The 19,670-nt window shown below is 36.3% G+C and overlaps 1 protein-coding gene across 12 annotated transcripts in view; it reads left to right on the forward strand.

Moving 5' to 3' along the window:
* KMT2C (lysine methyltransferase 2C) overlaps nucleotides 1-19,670 on the forward strand; it is a 270,063-nt gene that overhangs the window by 149,226 nt on the left and 101,167 nt on the right. For 11 of the 12 annotated variants that reach the window (XM_064575699.1, XM_064575698.1, XM_064575700.1 and 8 more), the window contains exons 8-14: nucleotides 3,909-4,080; nucleotides 5,976-6,090; nucleotides 13,474-13,643; nucleotides 14,096-14,247; nucleotides 15,017-15,130; nucleotides 16,032-16,109; nucleotides 18,141-18,850. In XM_064575699.1, the coding sequence (XP_064431769.1) occupies nucleotides 3,909-4,080; nucleotides 5,976-6,090; nucleotides 13,474-13,643; nucleotides 14,096-14,247; nucleotides 15,017-15,130; nucleotides 16,032-16,109; nucleotides 18,141-18,850 (1,511 nt within the window). The remainder of the gene's footprint in view (nucleotides 1-3,908; nucleotides 4,081-5,975; nucleotides 6,091-13,473; nucleotides 13,644-14,095; nucleotides 14,248-15,016; nucleotides 15,131-16,031; nucleotides 16,110-18,140; nucleotides 18,851-19,670) is intronic. The other variant, XM_064575696.1, reaches the window with a different exon arrangement.

Consider the following 19,670-nt stretch of genomic DNA (forward strand, 5'->3'; position numbering starts at 1 on the left):
TCTTTTCTTGCTCCTCCTCCATCATTTAGCTTCTTCATTCTATGCCTCTGCTGGCACTTTCCTTCTTCCTTCTGTACACGTGCAGATACTCTTCACCTTATTTGCCCTTCCAGTGGGAGTAAATATCGATTTGTAAAGAGCATGATCTTTGGAGCCAAATTGGCCTGGATGTAACTCCTGTCTTCTCTTAAGTTAGCTTTAGCTTTAGTCTTCTACTCAATCTCTTCTACCTTTTCAACCGCTTAAAGAAAAATTTCACTTCATTGATTATTGCTTCAAACTTAATATCTCTGTGGGGCATATATGTATGTATATGTTCATATGCTTATTTCTGACACAACACTTAAGCTATGTAGTAATATTTTTTGCATGACCTCCAAAAGGCTGTTTTGGTATTTCTATACTTATCTTCTTCCTGATTGGGGAAATGGTTGGAACCAACCTCATTTCTTGATGTAGTGCTTTTTTTCTATTATTATTTTTACATAATGCACAGGAAATGTTTTTAGACTGAATGTATCATGTGGATGTTTTTCTTTGTCTAACTTATTACCAGTGATCCATACTAATCGAACAACATGACAGTATTGCCATTAAGGAATTGTTGCAAACTATCATAGAGGAAGAAGTAATCTCTGCCACAGTGATATACACAGTTATCTTATTGTAGAATGGGCTTTGCTGTATAAAACAGTGCTGTGCAACAGAAATACGATGTGAACAATAGGAGTAATTTAAATCTTTCTAGTAGTCATGTTAAAAACTTTTAAAAATTACAATTAATTTAAAAAATACATATTTAACCCAGTATATCCAGAATATTAGTATTTCAGCATGTAAGCAATAAAATTTTTGAGATATTTGATGTTATTTTTTTCCTAGTAAAGTTTGGATAATCACCTTTCAGTTGCCCAGTAGCCACATGTGACTAGTAGCTGCTACGGCAAGTTAAGTGGCAGAATAGTAAACCCTGGAAGATTTCACAGAAGCATTTAGACAGTGTTCCCTGCAAATTACAGTAGAAAGATGAACTGAGTATCTGATAATCAGAGCACAGTATTTGCTTCAATTTCTGTAAGTTTTGAGGAGAGGCAAAAAATCAAGGGTTAGTTTTTAAATGTACATAGTTTGAGTAAATACTGGCACTGTCTCTTAGTATTAAAAAAATTCACCCTATTGTGTTATTTCTACTTTTTTTTTTAAGATTGTATTTATTTATTTGACAGAGACAGACACAGCGAGAGAGAGAACACAAGCAGGGGGAGTGGAAGAGGGAGAAGCAGACTCCCCTCTGAGCAGGGAGCCCTATGCGGGGCTCGATTCCAGGACCCTGGGATCATGACCTGAGCCGAAGGCAGACACTTAACAACTGAGCCACCCAGGCGCCCTGTTGTGTTATTTCTATCAAAAATGAACTAATTTATGACATTTCCATTTTTAAATTAATGCTTTATTTTAAATGCTGCTCAGAGAATCATTAAAAGTGATTTTAGAAGTTCTTCATTTAAGATATTTAATAAGACTTGATTTGTGCTAGGAAATTGAGGATACAAAGTTGAACAAAACAAGGTCCCTACCCTTTAAGGGTTCCGAGTATTATGTTATAATTACTTGATTATATAACAGTGTATTCTCAGTATATGGGGAAAAGGAATATTCAACAAATGGATGGATCTTTAGGTGTGGTGATGTTAGATATTCAGGAATGTGTATGAGCAGAGTTTTGAAGGCTTCTTTGGAAAGAGCTAGGGGCACAGCACAGCAAAGGAACAATATTTCAAGCAGTGGGGAGCAATGTGTATGAGCACTGAGGAGCATGTTGTGTGAATGTGCATTGCAAACTTCTTGGTATCACCAGGAATACTGAGTGGCCATGAGATTCTGTTGGAAAGGGAGGTAAAGGGCTTTTTTTTCCCCCTTTCCCTTATGCTAGAAAATTTTGATCTTTTTTTCACGTGAAAAAGGAGTTATTGGTAAACAAAAGCAGGGCATAACAGTTAGATTCACAATTTTGAAAACTTGCTCTAGATGTGTAGAAGATGATTAGGGAAAGGTCAACAAGCAGGAATTCCTTTTAGAAGACAGTATAATTACAAGGCAGAATGGACTGAACTGAACTGTACAAATAGAAGGAAAAAGGATATATAGGAAGTTGACTCAGTCAGAATTGGTGTCTGGCTGGATGTGTTGGGTCAGGGAAGAGTAATAGTGATAGTAGAGTTTCTGCCTTTACCCAGCTGGTTGAGAAAAAAGGGAGAGGTTTAGGTTTTAAAAATGTTTTATTTTAGAGGTGTTGAGTTTTGAGTATTTTTTAGAACATCTGGCTGTTGAGGTCCCATGAGACTTGAAAATACATCTTGTAGTTTAGAAAGAAGTTTGGGGCTGGTGATACAGATTTGGGAATCATGGTGGTATTTTATAACATGGGGGTTGGTGTGATCACAAAGGGAAACCGTGCGGAATTTTAAAAGAAGGAACAGGATAAAATCCCAAGACACTCCAGCATGTAGAGGAATTGTAGGGGTACAAAGCCAACACAGAGTGACAGGGAGGCATGAGCGACCTAAGGAGAAATCAGGAGAAAGCTGCCATTACAGAAGCCAAGGTACTGTCATATGGGAGTGGAGAGGAATGGAAATGCTGCAGAGTGCAAATAAGATAAGGTCAAAAGGTAACCTTTGGATTTCGTAGATCATTGGTAGCCTCATGAAGGTAGCGCCAGGTGAATGGTGGGTGCGCAGCCCCCAGGGTTCCAGCTGGCCATCCAGATAAATTCTGGGACTTGGTTTTGTACTGCCTTCAAACCATGAATTGTTTTTACCATTTTAAAAGGACTTTAAAATAAAAACAAAAAGTCTCTGTGCCAGAAATTCTATCCTGTAAAACTGGTTTGCCAAGTAAAAGGAATAGATTATTAGTCTGTTTCAAGATGCTTGACTGAGGAAAAAAAAAGAAGGTAGAAAGGGCTTACAGCCAGAGGGGACTGACCAAACCTTCAAAAAATAAAAGAGAAAAAAAGGTTCGTATATACAATTTAAAACAGTCTTTAGATAATCAGCTAATCAAACCATTTAGTTGAGAACATCAATGTCAGATACACATATATATCATCAAATCGGTGTGATTTTAGACACATTGTTTTTCTTATGTACATGAGTTTAACTGTGTAGTTGGCAAGGCAGGTTATTCTTACATTTATTTTTTGTTTTAGGTGGTAAAAGAACTTAAAAAGTGCTCTTTTAATCCACATTTAGGGATAGATGATATCCATAATTATATAGATTTTAATACCTTTTTACAGACTGGCAATTAATATAGATGAATATAGAATTAGTAATGAAGTTTTGTATTTGTGTATGAATATGTAGTTTCCATCTTTAATGTTCTCCTTCATACGATGTTTTCCAGGATTAAAAAAAATATATATTTGCTATGAATAAAAATTAGTGTGTTTATGCTTAAGAAGCATTTAATTTAATTGATCTTAACATTCTTAATTTTGTCTCGACTTACCTTGTTAATTTTAAAATATATTTAACATCCAAATAAAATGGTTATTTTTGCACCTGAAGGCATTTCTCAGTTGATATTTTCCTGTTTGGTTCTTTTCAGCAAGTGTATGTTGAGCATTAAGTAGGTGCCCAGCATCAATATTGGTACCAGGGATATAAAATTAGATAAGAACTGCTTATGGTCTCAGGTAGATGGAGGGACAAATATGCAAAACTCTATGATTAACAGTGGTTTTCCTGAGACCTTCTTCTGATTGGATATCAGTTCAATGTGCATAACCTCCAGTGTCTGAAAGATTGACCATGCAAATTCCCTTCAAGTGATTTTTAAATTGTAAAGTCAGAAAAATATTAAACTCTTATACAACAATTTCATTGTTTTACTGTTAATTATAGCAAAGGAAGATGCAAACTGTGCAGTGTGCGACAGCCCGGGAGACCTCTTAGATCAGTTCTTTTGTACTACTTGTGGTCAGCACTATCATGGAATGTGCCTGGATATAGCGGTTACTCCATTAAAACGTGCAGGTTGGCAATGTCCTGAGTGCAAAGTGTGCCAGAACTGCAAGTAAGTTTTAATTTCAACTCAAAGGTGTGTATTGAGATTAAGAGAGACCCTATTACTAGGTGCTAAAGGTTTGTGTAATATGATAAAGATTGCTCGTACTGCAGCTCCATTCATTCCCACTGACTTCGTCATGTTTTAAAAAATTACTAGGTATTTATTAACATTATTTTGAAACAAGTCTAAACAGAAACTAATTTTAATAATTTTAAATTCCTCTGGTTGCCTAAAAAGCTAATTTCAGTTTGCCAAACATTTTAAATGAATGATACTAACAATTTAAAAGAAATAAGCATTGGAAAATAAAGCAACTGTTTTTGAGAGAGACTGGGGTGGAGATTTAATAGGAAAATAAACCTCCAGTTGCAGAAAGTAGTTATGAGAGTGAGTGAAAGAATCAGTGATATGTTTGAATTTCCATTCCAGGAAGAACAATTTATGCTAAGACTACTTAAGGAAAAAAAAACAACCCTATATCTATCTGAAAAACAGTTACCTTCAGTCGATCCTAGTTTGTAATGGGTTTATCCTTTCCTATTTGTTGTATTCCATCCTTTGGTTATTTCTCCAATCTTTTCTGTGATTTTTTTTTTTCTCCTGCTACTAATTAGCATGATAATTTGGAGAAGTTATCTGCATCTATAGCAGTCTTCAAATTGTTTACAAGCTGAGGACTTTTGTAACAGGAGAAATTATGCCCACCACTGCCATGATCAGTCTGTTTTATTTGTAATTTAATTTGATAACAATAAGCATCAATATCTTACAATTATGTGGAATAAATAGGACAATATGCTTTTATATTTTGGCAAAAATTAAAATACCAGCAAACACTTATTTGATATCTTATATCTGTGCCTACTTTCTTGGGAAGGAATAAGAGAACTTGAAGAAAGATTACCTTTCCTCTAAGATCTTTCCATGTAGCTAAAGAGATAAAACATGCAATTTTATATGTAGAATTTGTTTAAACTGAGTAAGAAAGAACTGGCGGCCAACTAACCCATCTTCCTTTTTACTTCTATTTGTCCCCAGGTTTTACGCAGGGCTCCTCTCTCAGCTCTTCTTCTTGCATTCCCCAGTTTTTCTTTTCCCCTCCTCTTGAATTAAATTCTTAGTCTCTGAGAGTGGTTGATAGCCAAGAATCAAGGCAGAGCTCATGCTGTAGGCCAGGGGCCCAATCTTTGGGGCACAGGAATGTTCAGGGAAAGAGTTTAGGTTTTTGACTATTCTTAATAATTATTACAATTCTTAATAATTATTCTTAATAATTATTACAAGATGATTCTTACACCTGTTTATTTAGCACTAATGTTTACAGAATATTCTAAGCTCTTCAACCAGAATTATATTTAATTCTCAGTGTCTTTATTGTTCACATTTTATTCCTGAAATGAGGACTAAGCTTATTTTGTTCAGAAATCACACAACTAGAAAAACAGCAGTCTGAATACAAATATAGGTCTGATGCCAAATTCGATCCTCTTTATTGTATGACAGTGTCTTTCCAATTCCCGATGACAAGATTTGTTCCTTCCCATGCAGCGTCACCTATCAGTTACAGCTCCTTACCCTAGAAAGGATATTTACTGAGATATTTAAAAAGTAAAGGTCAGAGTCATTCATCTTGTTGCCCCTCCTTCTCTGCAGGAATCGTAACATGGCTAAAGCAGGTTCACCATAGGTGAGCATTCAGTTAAGATAATCCTGTAGGGACCTTAGGAAGATGTCTGTCTCGTCCTTTAGGGGTTACCTCTATCATTATCTGGGCATAGACAAAACAGACACTGAGGTATTGATGAACTGGGCAGTTCCTAGGATTGATTCTTCTCATGATTACTTATGTTATAAACATAAGTTTAAAGATAAGGCATCATTAATGCTATCTTATTTTTTAGACAATCGGGAGAAGATAGCAAGATGCTAGTGTGTGATACGTGTGACAAAGGGTATCATACTTTTTGTCTTCAACCAGTTATGAAATCAGTACCAACCAATGGCTGGAAATGCAAAGTAAGTTGTTTGTTTTTTCAAGAAAAATATCATCTGTATGCTTTTTATATAGAGCAGACAAATCGGATACCTATTCAAATCTATACAGTATCATCAACTTGTTAAAAAACAGCTTTATTGATGTATAATTGATACTCAGTAAACCGCAAGTATTTAAAGTTTGCAATTTAACTTGACACGTGTACATTTATGAAACCATCATCACCTTCAAGATAACAACCAAATTCATCACCCCTAAAAGTTTCATGGTGCTCTTTGGGAATCCCTCTTTTCCAACTGTTCACCCATTCCCACCTCCCCGCCCCTTGTCTTCCAGGCAGTCTGCTTTCATTCACCATCAATTAATTTGTGTTTCCTAGAGTTTTATATAAATGACATCATATAGTATATACTCTTTTTTGGGGGGGAGAGGTCTAGCTTTTTAAACTCTGCATGATTATTTTGAGAATCAGCCATATTTTTGTGCATACCGTGAGTGATTCCTTTTTATTGCCAAGTAGTGGCCATACCACAAATTGTTTATCAAATAACTTGTTGGTGAACATTTGGATCATTTACATTTTAGGCTATTATGAAAAATGTTGTTATGAAGATGTAAACATATGTATGGTGCTTAATGGCTTAGAAATTGTTTTTGAATGATTTATCTTTAATCTCAGAAACTCTCAGAAGTGTAGTGGTCCCATGAGGATACCAAAACACAGAGCAATAGTTTTAAAATCCATTAATTTAAAATCCAGAACTAAAATACACTACATTTTGATGATTATGTAGTGATTTTATATGTACATCACATTTTTTATGTGTATAAATACACTTGTATTAAATATTTGGAATCCTACTATATATGCATATGTATATTGCCCCTCCCCTGTGGTAGTTTTAATGATTATTTACTTAGATATTTATTTTATAGATGCTGTTTAAAGATTCTCTTGGTTTTGAGAGTTAGAGGTCTGTAGACATTTTTCCATTTTTTTCATTGCTTAGGATACCAATCTTTGGTGTGACACTTTTAAGATGTATTTTCAATTATTTTTAATTTTTTCTGGATACTCTTTTAGTCAGTGATTCTCCCTTCTTTCATCTATTTTGTTATTTGCATCTTTATGACCTTATGTTCTATGCTGCTCTCTTTACGCTTCCTGAGGAATTTACTGAGGCTGTCATCTGTATCTCTAAACCCTGTAGGTTGGCTGACAACTTTACCTACTGGGCAGAGTTATTTGTACACCACCAGGTGAACAGCAACACATTTTAGAAGTGTTTTCCATGGAAGCACAAAATATTTAAACTCTTAAAGTGAAAGTAGAAGAATAAAACAGATTTATCTTTAATTCTCAACCGACTGAATAAAACTAATTTTTTTTTTTCCTGTTTGGAAGATATTTACAAACTATTTACTATGACTTTTCTTTAAATGTTCTCTATGATGGATCCGTCTTAAAAGTAGTTCATGTGCTTCCTTTGAAATCTATATAGGCAAACTTAATAAATTGTAGATGAGAGCTGGTGAGGCCCTAGTGGTTAATTGTCCAACTTTACTTATTTATAGAAGCAGAAAAGGGACTAAAACTCAGGTTTCCTGTCTTATAATGTTTTGTTCTATATATGATGCTCTCTCCCTATGCTGTCATACTTATTGAGTAGCAGGGCTTTTCTTTCTTTTTTTTTTTTTTTAAAGATTTTATTTATTTATTTATTTGAGAGAGAGAGAGAGCACATGAGAAGGGGGAAGGTCAGAGGGAGAAGCAGACTCCCTGCCGAGCAGGGAGCCCTATGCGGGACTCGATCCCGGGACTCCAGGATCATGACCTGAGCCGAAGGCAGTCGCCCAACCAACTGAGCCACCCAGGCGCCCAGGGCTTTTCTCTTTAATTAAGAAATATTTCTTTAAAAAAAAGAAAAAATATTTCTTGATCTAATTTTTTTTTTTTTTTTTGTATTAGGGTGTAGACCTAAGGACTCTAGATCCATAGGCTATCTCTATACATCCCCCAGGTTGAGCTGGTTGTTTTTCTGTTTTTTGTTTTTTTTAATATCTAAATTTTATAGAACAGACATGAAACTAGGCATAAACTTTATCTTCAATAATTACACGGACTTTTAAAAAATAAAACTAAATAGAATTTATAAAGTAATTACTAATTTCATCTGACATTAAGTTGCCAAGATTGGGGTTTAATAGAAAGATATTTTCTCATGCCCAGTTCAGTGTGTAAGCTTTTCCTTTGGCTTTAATAATGTCAATACAGAGAATGCCTTTTGTATTTATATAAAAATAGTATTGATAATGCTATGACCCTGTTTACTAGTTCAGAATAATGAGAGACCTCAAAGTGCCAGCAGGCAGTCCTTCAGCATTAGATGTAATGAAGTGTCACTCAGTAAGTATCAAGTTTTTTGTTCATGAGTGCACCATCGTGGTACAATTGAAATCTGTACTAAGTGGGGGAATCAATCCAGTTATTTCTAAAATATGGAACATTAGTTCTTTATTTTAAGTTACTGGTATGTTGTTTGTCCTTTACCTGTTGTCAGTTGATGTGTATGAAGATGAGAATCCTCTCTGCTGGCTCCGTGGATGCCGCATTGTTCCTGTGTCATCCCAGCAGCTCATTCTTTTTTTTTTTTTTTTTTTAAGATTTTATTTATTTATTTGACAGAGAGAGACACAGTGAGAGAGGAACACAAGCAGGGGGAGTGGAGGGGGGAGAGGCAGGCTTCCCGCCGAGCGGGGAGCCCGATGCGGGGCTTGATCCCAGAACGCTAGGATCATGACCTGAGCCGAAGGCAGGCGGTTAACGACTGAGCCACCCAGGCGCCCCCCCCCCCAGCAGCTCATTCTTTTTACCATAATTTTACTGTGTAAAAATCTTGCATCTTTTGTACGCCCTTGACGGCACTTGGGACTAACATGATAATAAATACAAATGCTAAATGCAGGCATTAAAATCTGCATTGTGGTAACCTTGAAGGTCAGTTAATTTTTTTTTTATGTTAGCATTTCTATGAAAACTTCCCACTTTTCAGAAAACAGCCCTCCCAGGCTGCATCTGTGATTTCTCTGCATCCTCACACTCTTGTCCCAGCGGCACAGAAACGCGCTCCTGTTACCTTCGCTCGGCTCTTCTGTTGACTTGGGCGGGGTGGGCTTCAGAGGGCTGGGGTGGAGCGGGTGCCCGAAATGGTCCCTGGAACCCGAGGGTAGGGGTCACTCTCCAGGGGAGGCTTCGTGGGCTGCTGGGATTGCAGGCCGTGAGGTGGCGCCAGCGGAGGCTTCCTCCGAAGCTGGAAAGGCGTTCCGGCCGCGGGAGGGAAGCGCTGGCCGAGTCGGGGTTGGGGGCCGTTTGCCGTCCTAGGAAGGCCCTGGAAAGGGGGGCGAGCTCGCCTGGGGGGCCCCGAGGATGGGGTCCGGGTGCGGGGTGGCGAGAGGAGACGCGGAGGAGCCGAGCACCTGCGCCGCGGCCCGCCATCGCGGCTGGGGGGCACCTGGACCTTGCGGCGCGACCCCTGGTGCTAGGGCGGCGGGCGGGGGTGCGGGGCGGCCGCGGCGGGAGGGTGGGGCCTGCAGGGGAGGGGCCCTCTGCCCTGGGAACGGGAGCCTGCGGTAACTGCCCTCCGGGGTGGCTCCGGGAAGGCGGGGCCTGCGGGCGGGCGAGGTGCGAGCTGCCGCCGGCCGCCCCGCGGTTCCGGTTCTTCCCTGTGTGCGGGGCCGGTGCTTCCAGCGTGTCCTCGCGGCGTCGTTATCGGGCCCTGAAAAGCCGGCTGTCGGCAGATCTGTATGTTTATGCTTTCGTCTCCTCCGCACACCTTTACTGGCCTTGTTTCTTTTCTGAAATAGGGAGCTGAATTCGCAATTCGTTTTCTTTACTTTCTTAAGGAAAAAGGTGTATTTTTTAAAGACTATAAATTTACCTTTGATTATAGCTTTGGCTGCAACCAGATACGTTGTATTTGTAACTATCTCTGTGTACATCTGACCTAAGCACTGTATCTTTTGGTTTTTCAGTTGTGCTTAAGCATGTTAACTTCTGCTTTAATTGTATTTAACCCAATAATTAACCAGCGTGGTTTTCTTTTTCACAAATATTTTTATACTTGAAGTAGTGACTTTAAGGCTTAATATTTGTGTTTATTAATTTTATTTAGATAGATGAAGTCATTTTTATTTTTTGACTAGTTGGTTGGACAACATATTAGGATGTAGATGAAATTGACCACTGCAGATTTCCTCAGTTTCTCCTTGTATTTTACTTTTTCTTTTGTAAACAATACTAATTATTTTTTGGTTGTGATTTACCAGGTAGGTCAGGTCAGTGTTGATTTTACTTTTTATTAGTGTAAAGCTACTCTATTGTGTAATGCCTTTTTTTTTTTTTTTTTTGAACCAGCTCTTTTTGTCCGACAATATGGCCTCCTAGGGCTTTAGTTTTCCAGTTGAATGTGATCTATTCACATCTTTTTTATTTTGGGTCCCTTTGTGTCATTTTATTTAGGTTAATGGTTGCAACTGAAATGTTTGGCTGTTTTAAGACAAACTAGTTCTTTTGATTTCCTTTCTGTTTTTCTGTTCCTTTTATTTTCTGCAGTGACTTGCAATTAAGAATTTTATTTTGTGAGTATTGTTATAAATGTTGAAAGTATAAATGTTTTCTTCCCCCACTTACCAGTGAAAATGGAGAAATGAGCAATTTTCTTTTCCTTTCTCTCCCCTCTGTTTTAAATCAACTGAGACTGTAAACCTTGTCACTTTTTCCTTGCAAAAAAAAATATATATTTTCTATATAAATTCCAATCTCATTAAACCCCAGTCTTTTGGATTCTTGGTTATGCTCCATTAAGGTATAGCAATTTTTCTGAAATCCTACATATCTGAAAGAGACTGTTGTCTTCAGACTATGATAAGAACTTGGTTTGGTATCATTTCATTTTACAATTTTTTCTTTTTTAAGCTGTAGAAACTCCCCCCCCCCCCCCAGTTTTCCCAGTTTGTGGTATCACAGAAGAAAAGTCTTACCCCCCCACTTTTTTTAAATGTTCACTTAACTATAATCCTTTTTTCTACTTAAGAGCTTTGGGATCTTTATTTTTGCCAGTTCTTTGAATTTGCTTCCAGGTTGTATCTGATTGTGGTTCTACATTAATTAGTGTTGCCTGGAACATGTTGACCACTGTCAGTCTCTAGTCAGGCCCAAGAAAAGGTCTAAAGAAGTGTTGGTTAACTTTGGTTTTTTTTTTATAAATATTTGCCATCTTTACAGTCTCTTAAATAATGTTTAGTAACATCTAGATAATTTTGTTTCCTGCTTTTAATTCATTATCTTCTTTGTTAGGTTTTTCATTATCTTGGAAAACGTTTTCAGAATTCTGGGTTTATTTCTCAACCTTCTCTTTTATCTTTGTCTTGCTCTCTTACTAATTTGCTCTCTATCATAGTCTGCTGTGCTCTTTCACAGTGACTGAATCATGTATAATATTGCTAAAAAGACAACTGGATAGTTTTTTTTGTTTGTTTGTTTTTTAATCTGTTCTGTGGAGGTATATAATGTTGGTAAAAGATTAGGCTGTAGAGTCAGATCTCCACTTTTCCAGTTACTAAATACAGGATCTTTGGCAAATTATTTGACTTCCTTAAGCCAATTTTTCCCCTGTAGAGAATGTTATTAGAACTTACCTCACAGGGGTGTTAGATTTAGTGAGGTGATGCCTATAAAGTGTCCATCGTAATGTCTATATTATGTATGCAATGAATTATCCTGGAGTTTTTCATAGGAAGCCTTATCCACTGAGTAATTTGAAGAATGATCCTTTTCCTCTACTGTTAAATTCTTTCATAGATGTCTATAGTCTTTAGTCATAATTCGTTCATTTATTTAACATTTGAAGGCCTACTGTGTGTCAAACACTGTGGAGGGGCCAGAGATGAACCTGGGCAAATAGGTCTGCCTTCATGTGGGGTGTCAGACTAGTGAGGCTGTTCACACTGAAGTAAGGGTAATCTTTTCAGGAACTTTGTTTTATACCAGTCATTGTCAGGTAGGTTTCTTTTTCCTGTTTCTCTGTCAAGAATGCTTGTGTGTTGGTATATCATGAATTTTTAAAAAATAATTTCAAACTTTAGAAGTTGGAAAAATAAAAATATCCGTATGCCATTTACCTTTGTTAGGATTTCCATATCATTGCATGTACCCTTTTTCTCTCTTCTTCTTCCCTCTGATCTCTGTTTTTTTGCCCTGAACCATTTGAGTGTAAGTTACATGTACTGTGCCCTCTTTACCCTTAAACACTTCAGTGTGTATTTCCTAATCATAGGGATATTCTTACATAATCACAGTGCTGTTATCAACTTCATATGTTTACATCAGTGTAAGTATTTTCATCTAATCTATTATCCATATTTCAGTTTTGTCACTTGATCTAACATCCCATATAGCATCTCCCCCAGTGTAGGTTCCAAGATCTACTCTAGGGTAGGCTTTTATATTTAGTTCTCACTTTGGACTCTTTTCATCTGGAAAATTTCCTGAGTCCTACTCTGTCTTTTTGATACTGACATTTTTTTGAAGAATAGAGTTCTTCCCCACATATCTGGGGTTTTTTCTGCCAAATAGAACTTTTCTCACTTTGTCTTTGTCTGCTACTTCTTCACAGTTATATGGAGTTTTGCATTGTTGGCCAGAATACTGCCAAAGTGATGTTGTGCCCTTGTCTGGGTGCCTCTGCTAAAGCACCTGGTGCTCATCTCGACCTCATGGGTGATGCGCATTCTAATAATTCGGTCACCCTGCTGTCAAATTGCTCCAGTTTTTTTTTCTCTCATAATTAATAAAACATTATATGAGAAGATATGTAAGACCATGTGAATATCTTGCCCCTCAAAATTTTGATTTTACTTTCACAGTTTCAGACTCCAAGTCATTTGGAGTGGGTCATGATAGTTCTTCAGTTTGAATTCTTGCTTTTAGTTCCTAAGCTACCTACAAGCAAATGAAATGGTTAAGAAGCATCAGTTTGTTTTCACAATCCAGAGTCAAATAGACTTATTCCACATAAGCTACTTTGCACATAAGCTACTTCCTGATTCTGGGATATGTTTCTTATTTGTTCTTGGTTTTCTTCCTTCCCTATTTATGTTTTCTTGGATGTCTCTCGCCCCTATTTACATTTTCCTGGAGGTTTCAGTGCAAATTGAATGATGTCACATCAGACGTTCAAAACACACTGCTTTTTCAAAACCATATACCCTAAATTAGTGTCATGAAAATTAAAGCTTAATGTATAATGTACAAATGTTCCATTGATTTCAGAAAGGTTCACACCAGAACTGCAATACAAATGCATAACAAACTGTTTTTGTTTTCATTTTTTTCTGGTGTTTAGAATTGCAGAATATGTGTAGAGTGTGGCACACGATCTAGTTCTCAGTGGCACCACAATTGCTTGGTATGTGACAGTTGTTATCAACAACAGGATAACTTATGTCCTTTCTGTGGGAAGTGGAACCATCCAGAATTGCAGAAAGACATGCTTCATTGTAATATGTGCAAAAGGTAAGAAGGTACAATTTTTCCATTGAGTTTTTGGTCAGTTTTCTTATCCATGTGATCATTTGTGCTACCATGTATCTTTGAGTTCCAAACTTTTATCACTAATGATCCTCTGGGTACTGAGTGCTGTTAAAGATGAAATTAAATTACATATTTATGAGTCTGAAAGGCATAAGGAAGTGAATGGGCGAAAGACCAGAAATGAGCATTAAGAGGGAAATGTAAGGAGGAAATGGTTTAAAAATAAGGAAGTAAAAATACGTGAACACCTTTAATGACCTCTGAAAATGCCAATTTCTTTTCTAGAACCTTCACCAGTTGCCAACCTCTATAACCTCTCTTCTGTCATCCTTAACCCTTCCTATACCCAGTTTTCAGCAGTTGCCTCTTTTTTCCCTGGATAGTAAATTGTCTTTAAATTAGAAAATTTTATTTAAATATATTTGTCACTGCAGATGGGTTCACTTAGAATGTGACAAACCAGCAGATCATGAGCTGGATTCTCAGTTCAAAGAAGAGTATATCTGCATGTATTGTAAACACGTAGCAGCTGAGATGGACCCATTACAGGCAGGTGATGAAGTGGAGATGGCTGAAGTCACTGCAGGTAATCTTGAGAATTTTGGGTTTTTGTTTTTGTTTTTTTTTGATGTTGTGCCAACCAGTCTCCAATAAATAATTTTATTAATGATGAGGGAATCCTGTGTATCAGGTCCCATCTTATTCTTAATTTCTCAACCTTTAAGTATACATGTGATTGGGTCATCTCTGAATCTGATGGCGGACATCTTTGAGCAGCAGTGCAAGTTGTCAGTGTTTGGCTGTATGACCTGGTTTCTGCTTTATAACCTGGGTTCTTTCACTCCAAACAAATTTTAGTTTTATAATGTCCTTCTTAAATGTTAGTTCATATCTTTTGAGCCCAAAATTTTGTTTAGGTAATTTTAGTAGTATATTCTTGGTTGAAACATAATAACAAGTTTTTTGGTGGTAAAGAAAACAGACGTTCTTACAGATAGTTTTTCCTTTTCATCAATATGAATGGCAACTTTTAAAAGTCCTGTGTTATCATCTGTGAGAGGTTTAAGTAGACACATCTTAATTACTAATGCTTTGTTTCCAGGATGCCATCAGTATACAGTTGTGGAATGTCCTTTTAAAATAATATGTCAGTAACCTTTTAATTCTTAATTTAGATGTTTTTCCATCTACATCTAAAATGTAGATATATTTATGGTTGAAAATTTAAAAATGTGAAGAATATGGCATTTTGGGTGATAATTTACCCTCACTATAGCAAAATAATAACTATTTACATAGTTAACAAAGACAGAAAAACTTATTCTAAGCTAAAGAATAAATAATATTCTGTTTAGATTATAACAACGAGATGGAAGTTGAAGGACCTGAGGACCATATGGTATTTCCAGAGCAAGCAATTAATAAAGACGTCAATGGTCAGGAGTCCACACCTGGAATTGTTCCAGATGGTAAGAATATTTTTGGTAATGGATATAGTTTATTTTCCGAAGAAAACGTGTATATACAGTGAATATGTGAAATTTACTATATGTTTACTATTCTAAATAAAATGAGCCACAACGTGTAGTCACTTAGGAAATTGTTTAGAGAGGAGCTTTCTAGTAAAATAACATTAGAAATTAATAGGGGAAAGGGCATATATATATTTATAGTTCAGTTGTAATCTAGACCCCAATCATAAATACATACTTTGGGGGCCAAGTGATTTTCATTAAAAAGCAATTTATTATTTTCTCTTTCTTTAGTTATACTTGTAATTACTAACTAGAGCTGTTACTGATTGTGAGATGTTTCATGCTGAGATAATGAAAAATTTATTGTTTTAGATCGTCTCAGTGGTTCTCTTGAGGGTATTTCAGTTATTTCAGTGATATTTCAATTAAGCTTTTTGCAATGTTGATAATAGCTATTACTGTACTTGAGGATGTGGAATTAGATAAGGTTGGGGAAAAACTACTTATTAAATTTAATCTTGGGCTCATCTGACAGTATGGGATTTTATGTGAAATTTTATATAGATTGAGTGTATACACACAAAGCCTCAGATTGTCTGAGTTTCAGTTTTGTATTTAACAACTTTCACTAAAAGGTGTATTGCATAAGATGTAAAGTGAAGAAAAATAAGACAAAGCTAACTGTAACAATAAATCTTGTCATAGTGCATAATCAGATTCCTAATTTCATCTCCATACACTGCTTACTAATAAATAGTAACAGTGTGTTTTGTACTTACATTGAGAATTGACATTTGGTAGTAGGATAAAAATCTTCCTCAACTTACTATTGAGAGAGCAGTGTTAGAGAAATTTTGAGTCCTTGCTAGAGATTCCATAAATGTGTCATTCACAGCAGTTCACATCCACACAGAAGAGCAGCAGAAGAGTAATCCACCAGAAAGTCTTGATACACATGGTCTTCTCATTTCTGGTAAGCATACTATCTAATTTGATGGAATTACAGCATAATGCTTTTATGACTGCTTTGCAGATTTGAGCCACGATCTATTAAGTTAATTTTTCAAATGAATTATCCCAAAGAATTATTTACTATTGCCATATACACATTACAGTAATGAAATCTTTTAGTTAAGTGATCCTTTTCTTAAAGAGAATTGGCATTGGATTTCTAAAGGAGGTTACAGTCTCTGTAGAGTTGCTAAATCAAATGTTCATTATTAAGTTAAAATCAGGGGTGCCTGGGTAGCTCAGTTGGTTAAGTGGCTACCTTCAACTCATGTCATTATCTCGGGGTCCTGGGATCAAGCCCCACGTCAGGCTCCCTGCTCCGCGGGGAGTCTGCTTCTCCCTCTGCCTCACCCCCTCTTTGTGTGCATGTGCACGCACTCTCAAATAAATAAATAAAATCTTTGAAAAAAATAAGTTAAAATCATTATAGAAGACTAGTAGTGGAACATAATAGAACTGCTTGTGATGAAGAGCATGTTTACGTTTGTATTTTAATACTTCCTGCCTAGTGTACAAAAATAATATACTTGTGGTCTGCATGGGTGTTGCATATTTTCTTCTTTTCAGTGAGACTTGAGGTAATGGTCTTCTATTAACCACAGTTTAGGCTTCATGTGGCATCAGGATAAGTTTTTTCACTTGAGTCACTCAAATGATGGCACTCATTATTTATGTGTAATTTTCTGTTTTAAAAGTGTGTTTTTTAATCATTTATTTATTTGAGAGAGAGAGAATGAGAGACAAAGCATGAGAGGGAGGAGGATCAGAGGGAGAAGAAGACTCCTGCTGAGCAGGGAGCCCCATGAGGAACTCTATCCCAGGACTCTGGGATCATGACCTGAGCCACCCAGGCTCCCTTTAATCATTCCTTTTTAATGTTAAGCTTTTTAAAGCATTTTTGTGTGTAAAAATATTTGGTATGATCAGATCTGTTATTTGATGGTTTTTTCTTTATCCTGAACTGCAGTCTTTCATGGAGTAGGAATGAAAGTTGGATTTCATTTTGATATCAGAACATAGATTAAGTGCAGTCACCACAGTAAATAGTAAATGAGGAAATTAATACCTCTGTCAACGTAACTTAGAAATTACCTTGATAGTATTTGAAATAAGTGTTTTTTATCTAGTGATCTTTCCTGATAGAGCCATGTAGAACTCATGTAAATTGGATCTCTGACTTTTGTTTTCAGGCATGATTGGGTTAAAGGCTTAACACACTAGCACCCTGACTTAAAATTTACCGATTAGTGACTTTTGATATTTCTGATACCTAATTATGTGTATTGACTTGCTAAGATTTGACTGTTTAATTATCGATGATGAGGAAATACAAAGTTTATATCCAAAAAATGTATTGTGTATGTTAGCAGGTACAGCTAATAAGTAAAATAAGTCTTCTATCTGTGATGTTACTCATCTGAGTCTGCAGAATGAGTTTCAGTTATTTCAATGATACTTCATTTGAGTTGTTTACATCTGAGTGCCTCCTGTTGCAAAATTGCTTTATATTCAAGACTAGTCTTTTTTACTTTTTAACTTGGATACCTCATGTAAGATCACTGAGCCTCCTTTTTGTAGCTGTTGAAAGAGTATAACTTTGCCTGCAAAATTGTAAATCTTTTTGTAAATGTTCAAATTGTAAAACATCATATATGTTCAATAGAATTATATTAGAAATTCTCTTTTAATATTTTTACCAGAAACCACCTTAAACTCTGGGGATCTTATTAAGGCGATGTTTTTATAGCTTTTCTGGCTTGATCTGTGACCAGTTCTAATTCATGAATCCTGGTATATTTTGGCCTTTATTAACTTGATAATTGTTCTTTTTTGATAAATACCTTCTGTTTTAAGTCAGGATTTAACCATAAGTGTGCTTTGGAAATCCCTTGTCTCCCTTCTCCCTGCCCAAGCCTATTATTTTTAAGTCAGAAAATTAAAAAATTTTTAATCTATAAGTACATTAACGTAACAAATATTCCAAATTTTGTAGAACCAGCCCAAGATAAAATGAATCCTGAAATGGAAAATCAGATTTCTCATGAAGTTGATAGTGAAAAGATGGAAATGTCTTCTACAGTGATGCATATTTGTGAAGATCAAAATGAAAACAAAATGGAAGTGACAGAAAACGTTGAAGTCCGTACACACCAGATCATTGTGCAGCACAAGGACCTGCAGTTAGAGGAACCCAAAATGTTGGCGTCCACAGAAGAATCACGGCCTCCAAAATTCACCATTGAATCTGCCTCTGTTCCACCAGAAACCGTAGTGTCCCCGTGTAAGGAAAGTACTTCTTTATGTTCTAAGGAACAGTTGGCTGTAGAAAGGGTACAAGAACAAATGGAACAGAAAGCAAGTTCTGAATCTTCCACTGCATTTATGGACTTTGAAATGACCCCTACAATGGAGAGCTGTGTGAAAGGTGGTTTGTGCCGAGAAGACAAATCTGTAAAATCACCCTCTGAGATGGAGTTCTCATTTCTGTCAGCAGCAGACGTAAGCAAGGCACGTGTGTCTTCCCCTCCACTTTCTGCAGACTTGCCTTCCCAGGACATACTGCACACTTACCCTTCAACCCTCAGTGCTTCTGTTGGAAACACTATGCCAACAACCTATATCTCAGTCACTCCAAAAATCGGCATGGGTAAACCAGCTATTACCAAAAGAAAATTTTCTCCTGGTAGACCTCGGTCCAAACAGGTAGGGTGATTTTAATGATATAGACAGAAAAATCTGTTGGAGCAATTATATAAAATAAGGCGTACGTGGAACTTTGGAGAATAATTTTTCCTGTTTTCAGGTAGAACTTAAATGTAATGTTGACCAAAGTGTTTTGGCCAGTTTTTTTTTTTTAAAGCTGTAATGAAGACTAATTTATTAAACTTAAAGTGATCTTATAATTTCCACTTAGTTGGAACATACAAATGCAACCTATTTGATTACAGTTTCTAATAGAAAACACTTAAATTTTAAAATTCTATGCCACAGAAACAATAGAGCCTTAAACAGTGAAGTTTTAGGTATATTGTAACTGATGTTTATTTTTTCCCCTCTACGATATTTGTTTATTGATATTATTCTTTGTCTATATTTTTAACTGTTTAAGCATCAAAATTTACTAAGGGAGTTTTTCATGGTGGGTTTTTCTCAGTTTGATTTTTCTATTAATTGCTAACTTCTTTGTGATCCCCCCAACCTAGGACTTATTTCAGTGTTCTTATGGAAAAGTCTTAGAATTGCATTGTTGATCTTTAGGAAGTGAGGGGAATTCTTCCCATGACCTAAGTAGTGTGGATTCTACCCTTTAAGGGTAAGTTCCAGTTCTTTTTAGTGGGATTTAAACTAACCAGAAGACAAAGTGAGATGCTGTAGCTAATATTTATTCTACAAAATTTCTATTTTCTGAAGTTCTTATAAAATGGCAAGATATCCAACAGTGTAGTGTTTAGTCACAGTGGTAATCTGAAGTTTCACGTCTCATGATTTAAATTGCTTCCAGTGATTAAAGTTTGACTTTATA

The sequence above is a fragment of the Mirounga angustirostris genome, unplaced genomic scaffold (genome assembly GCF_029215605.1).
Source record: "Mirounga angustirostris isolate CCGP_5_RB_7025 unplaced genomic scaffold, mMirAng1.0.hap1 SCAF_12, whole genome shotgun sequence".
Taxonomy (NCBI): Eukaryota; Metazoa; Chordata; class Mammalia; order Carnivora; family Phocidae; genus Mirounga; species Mirounga angustirostris.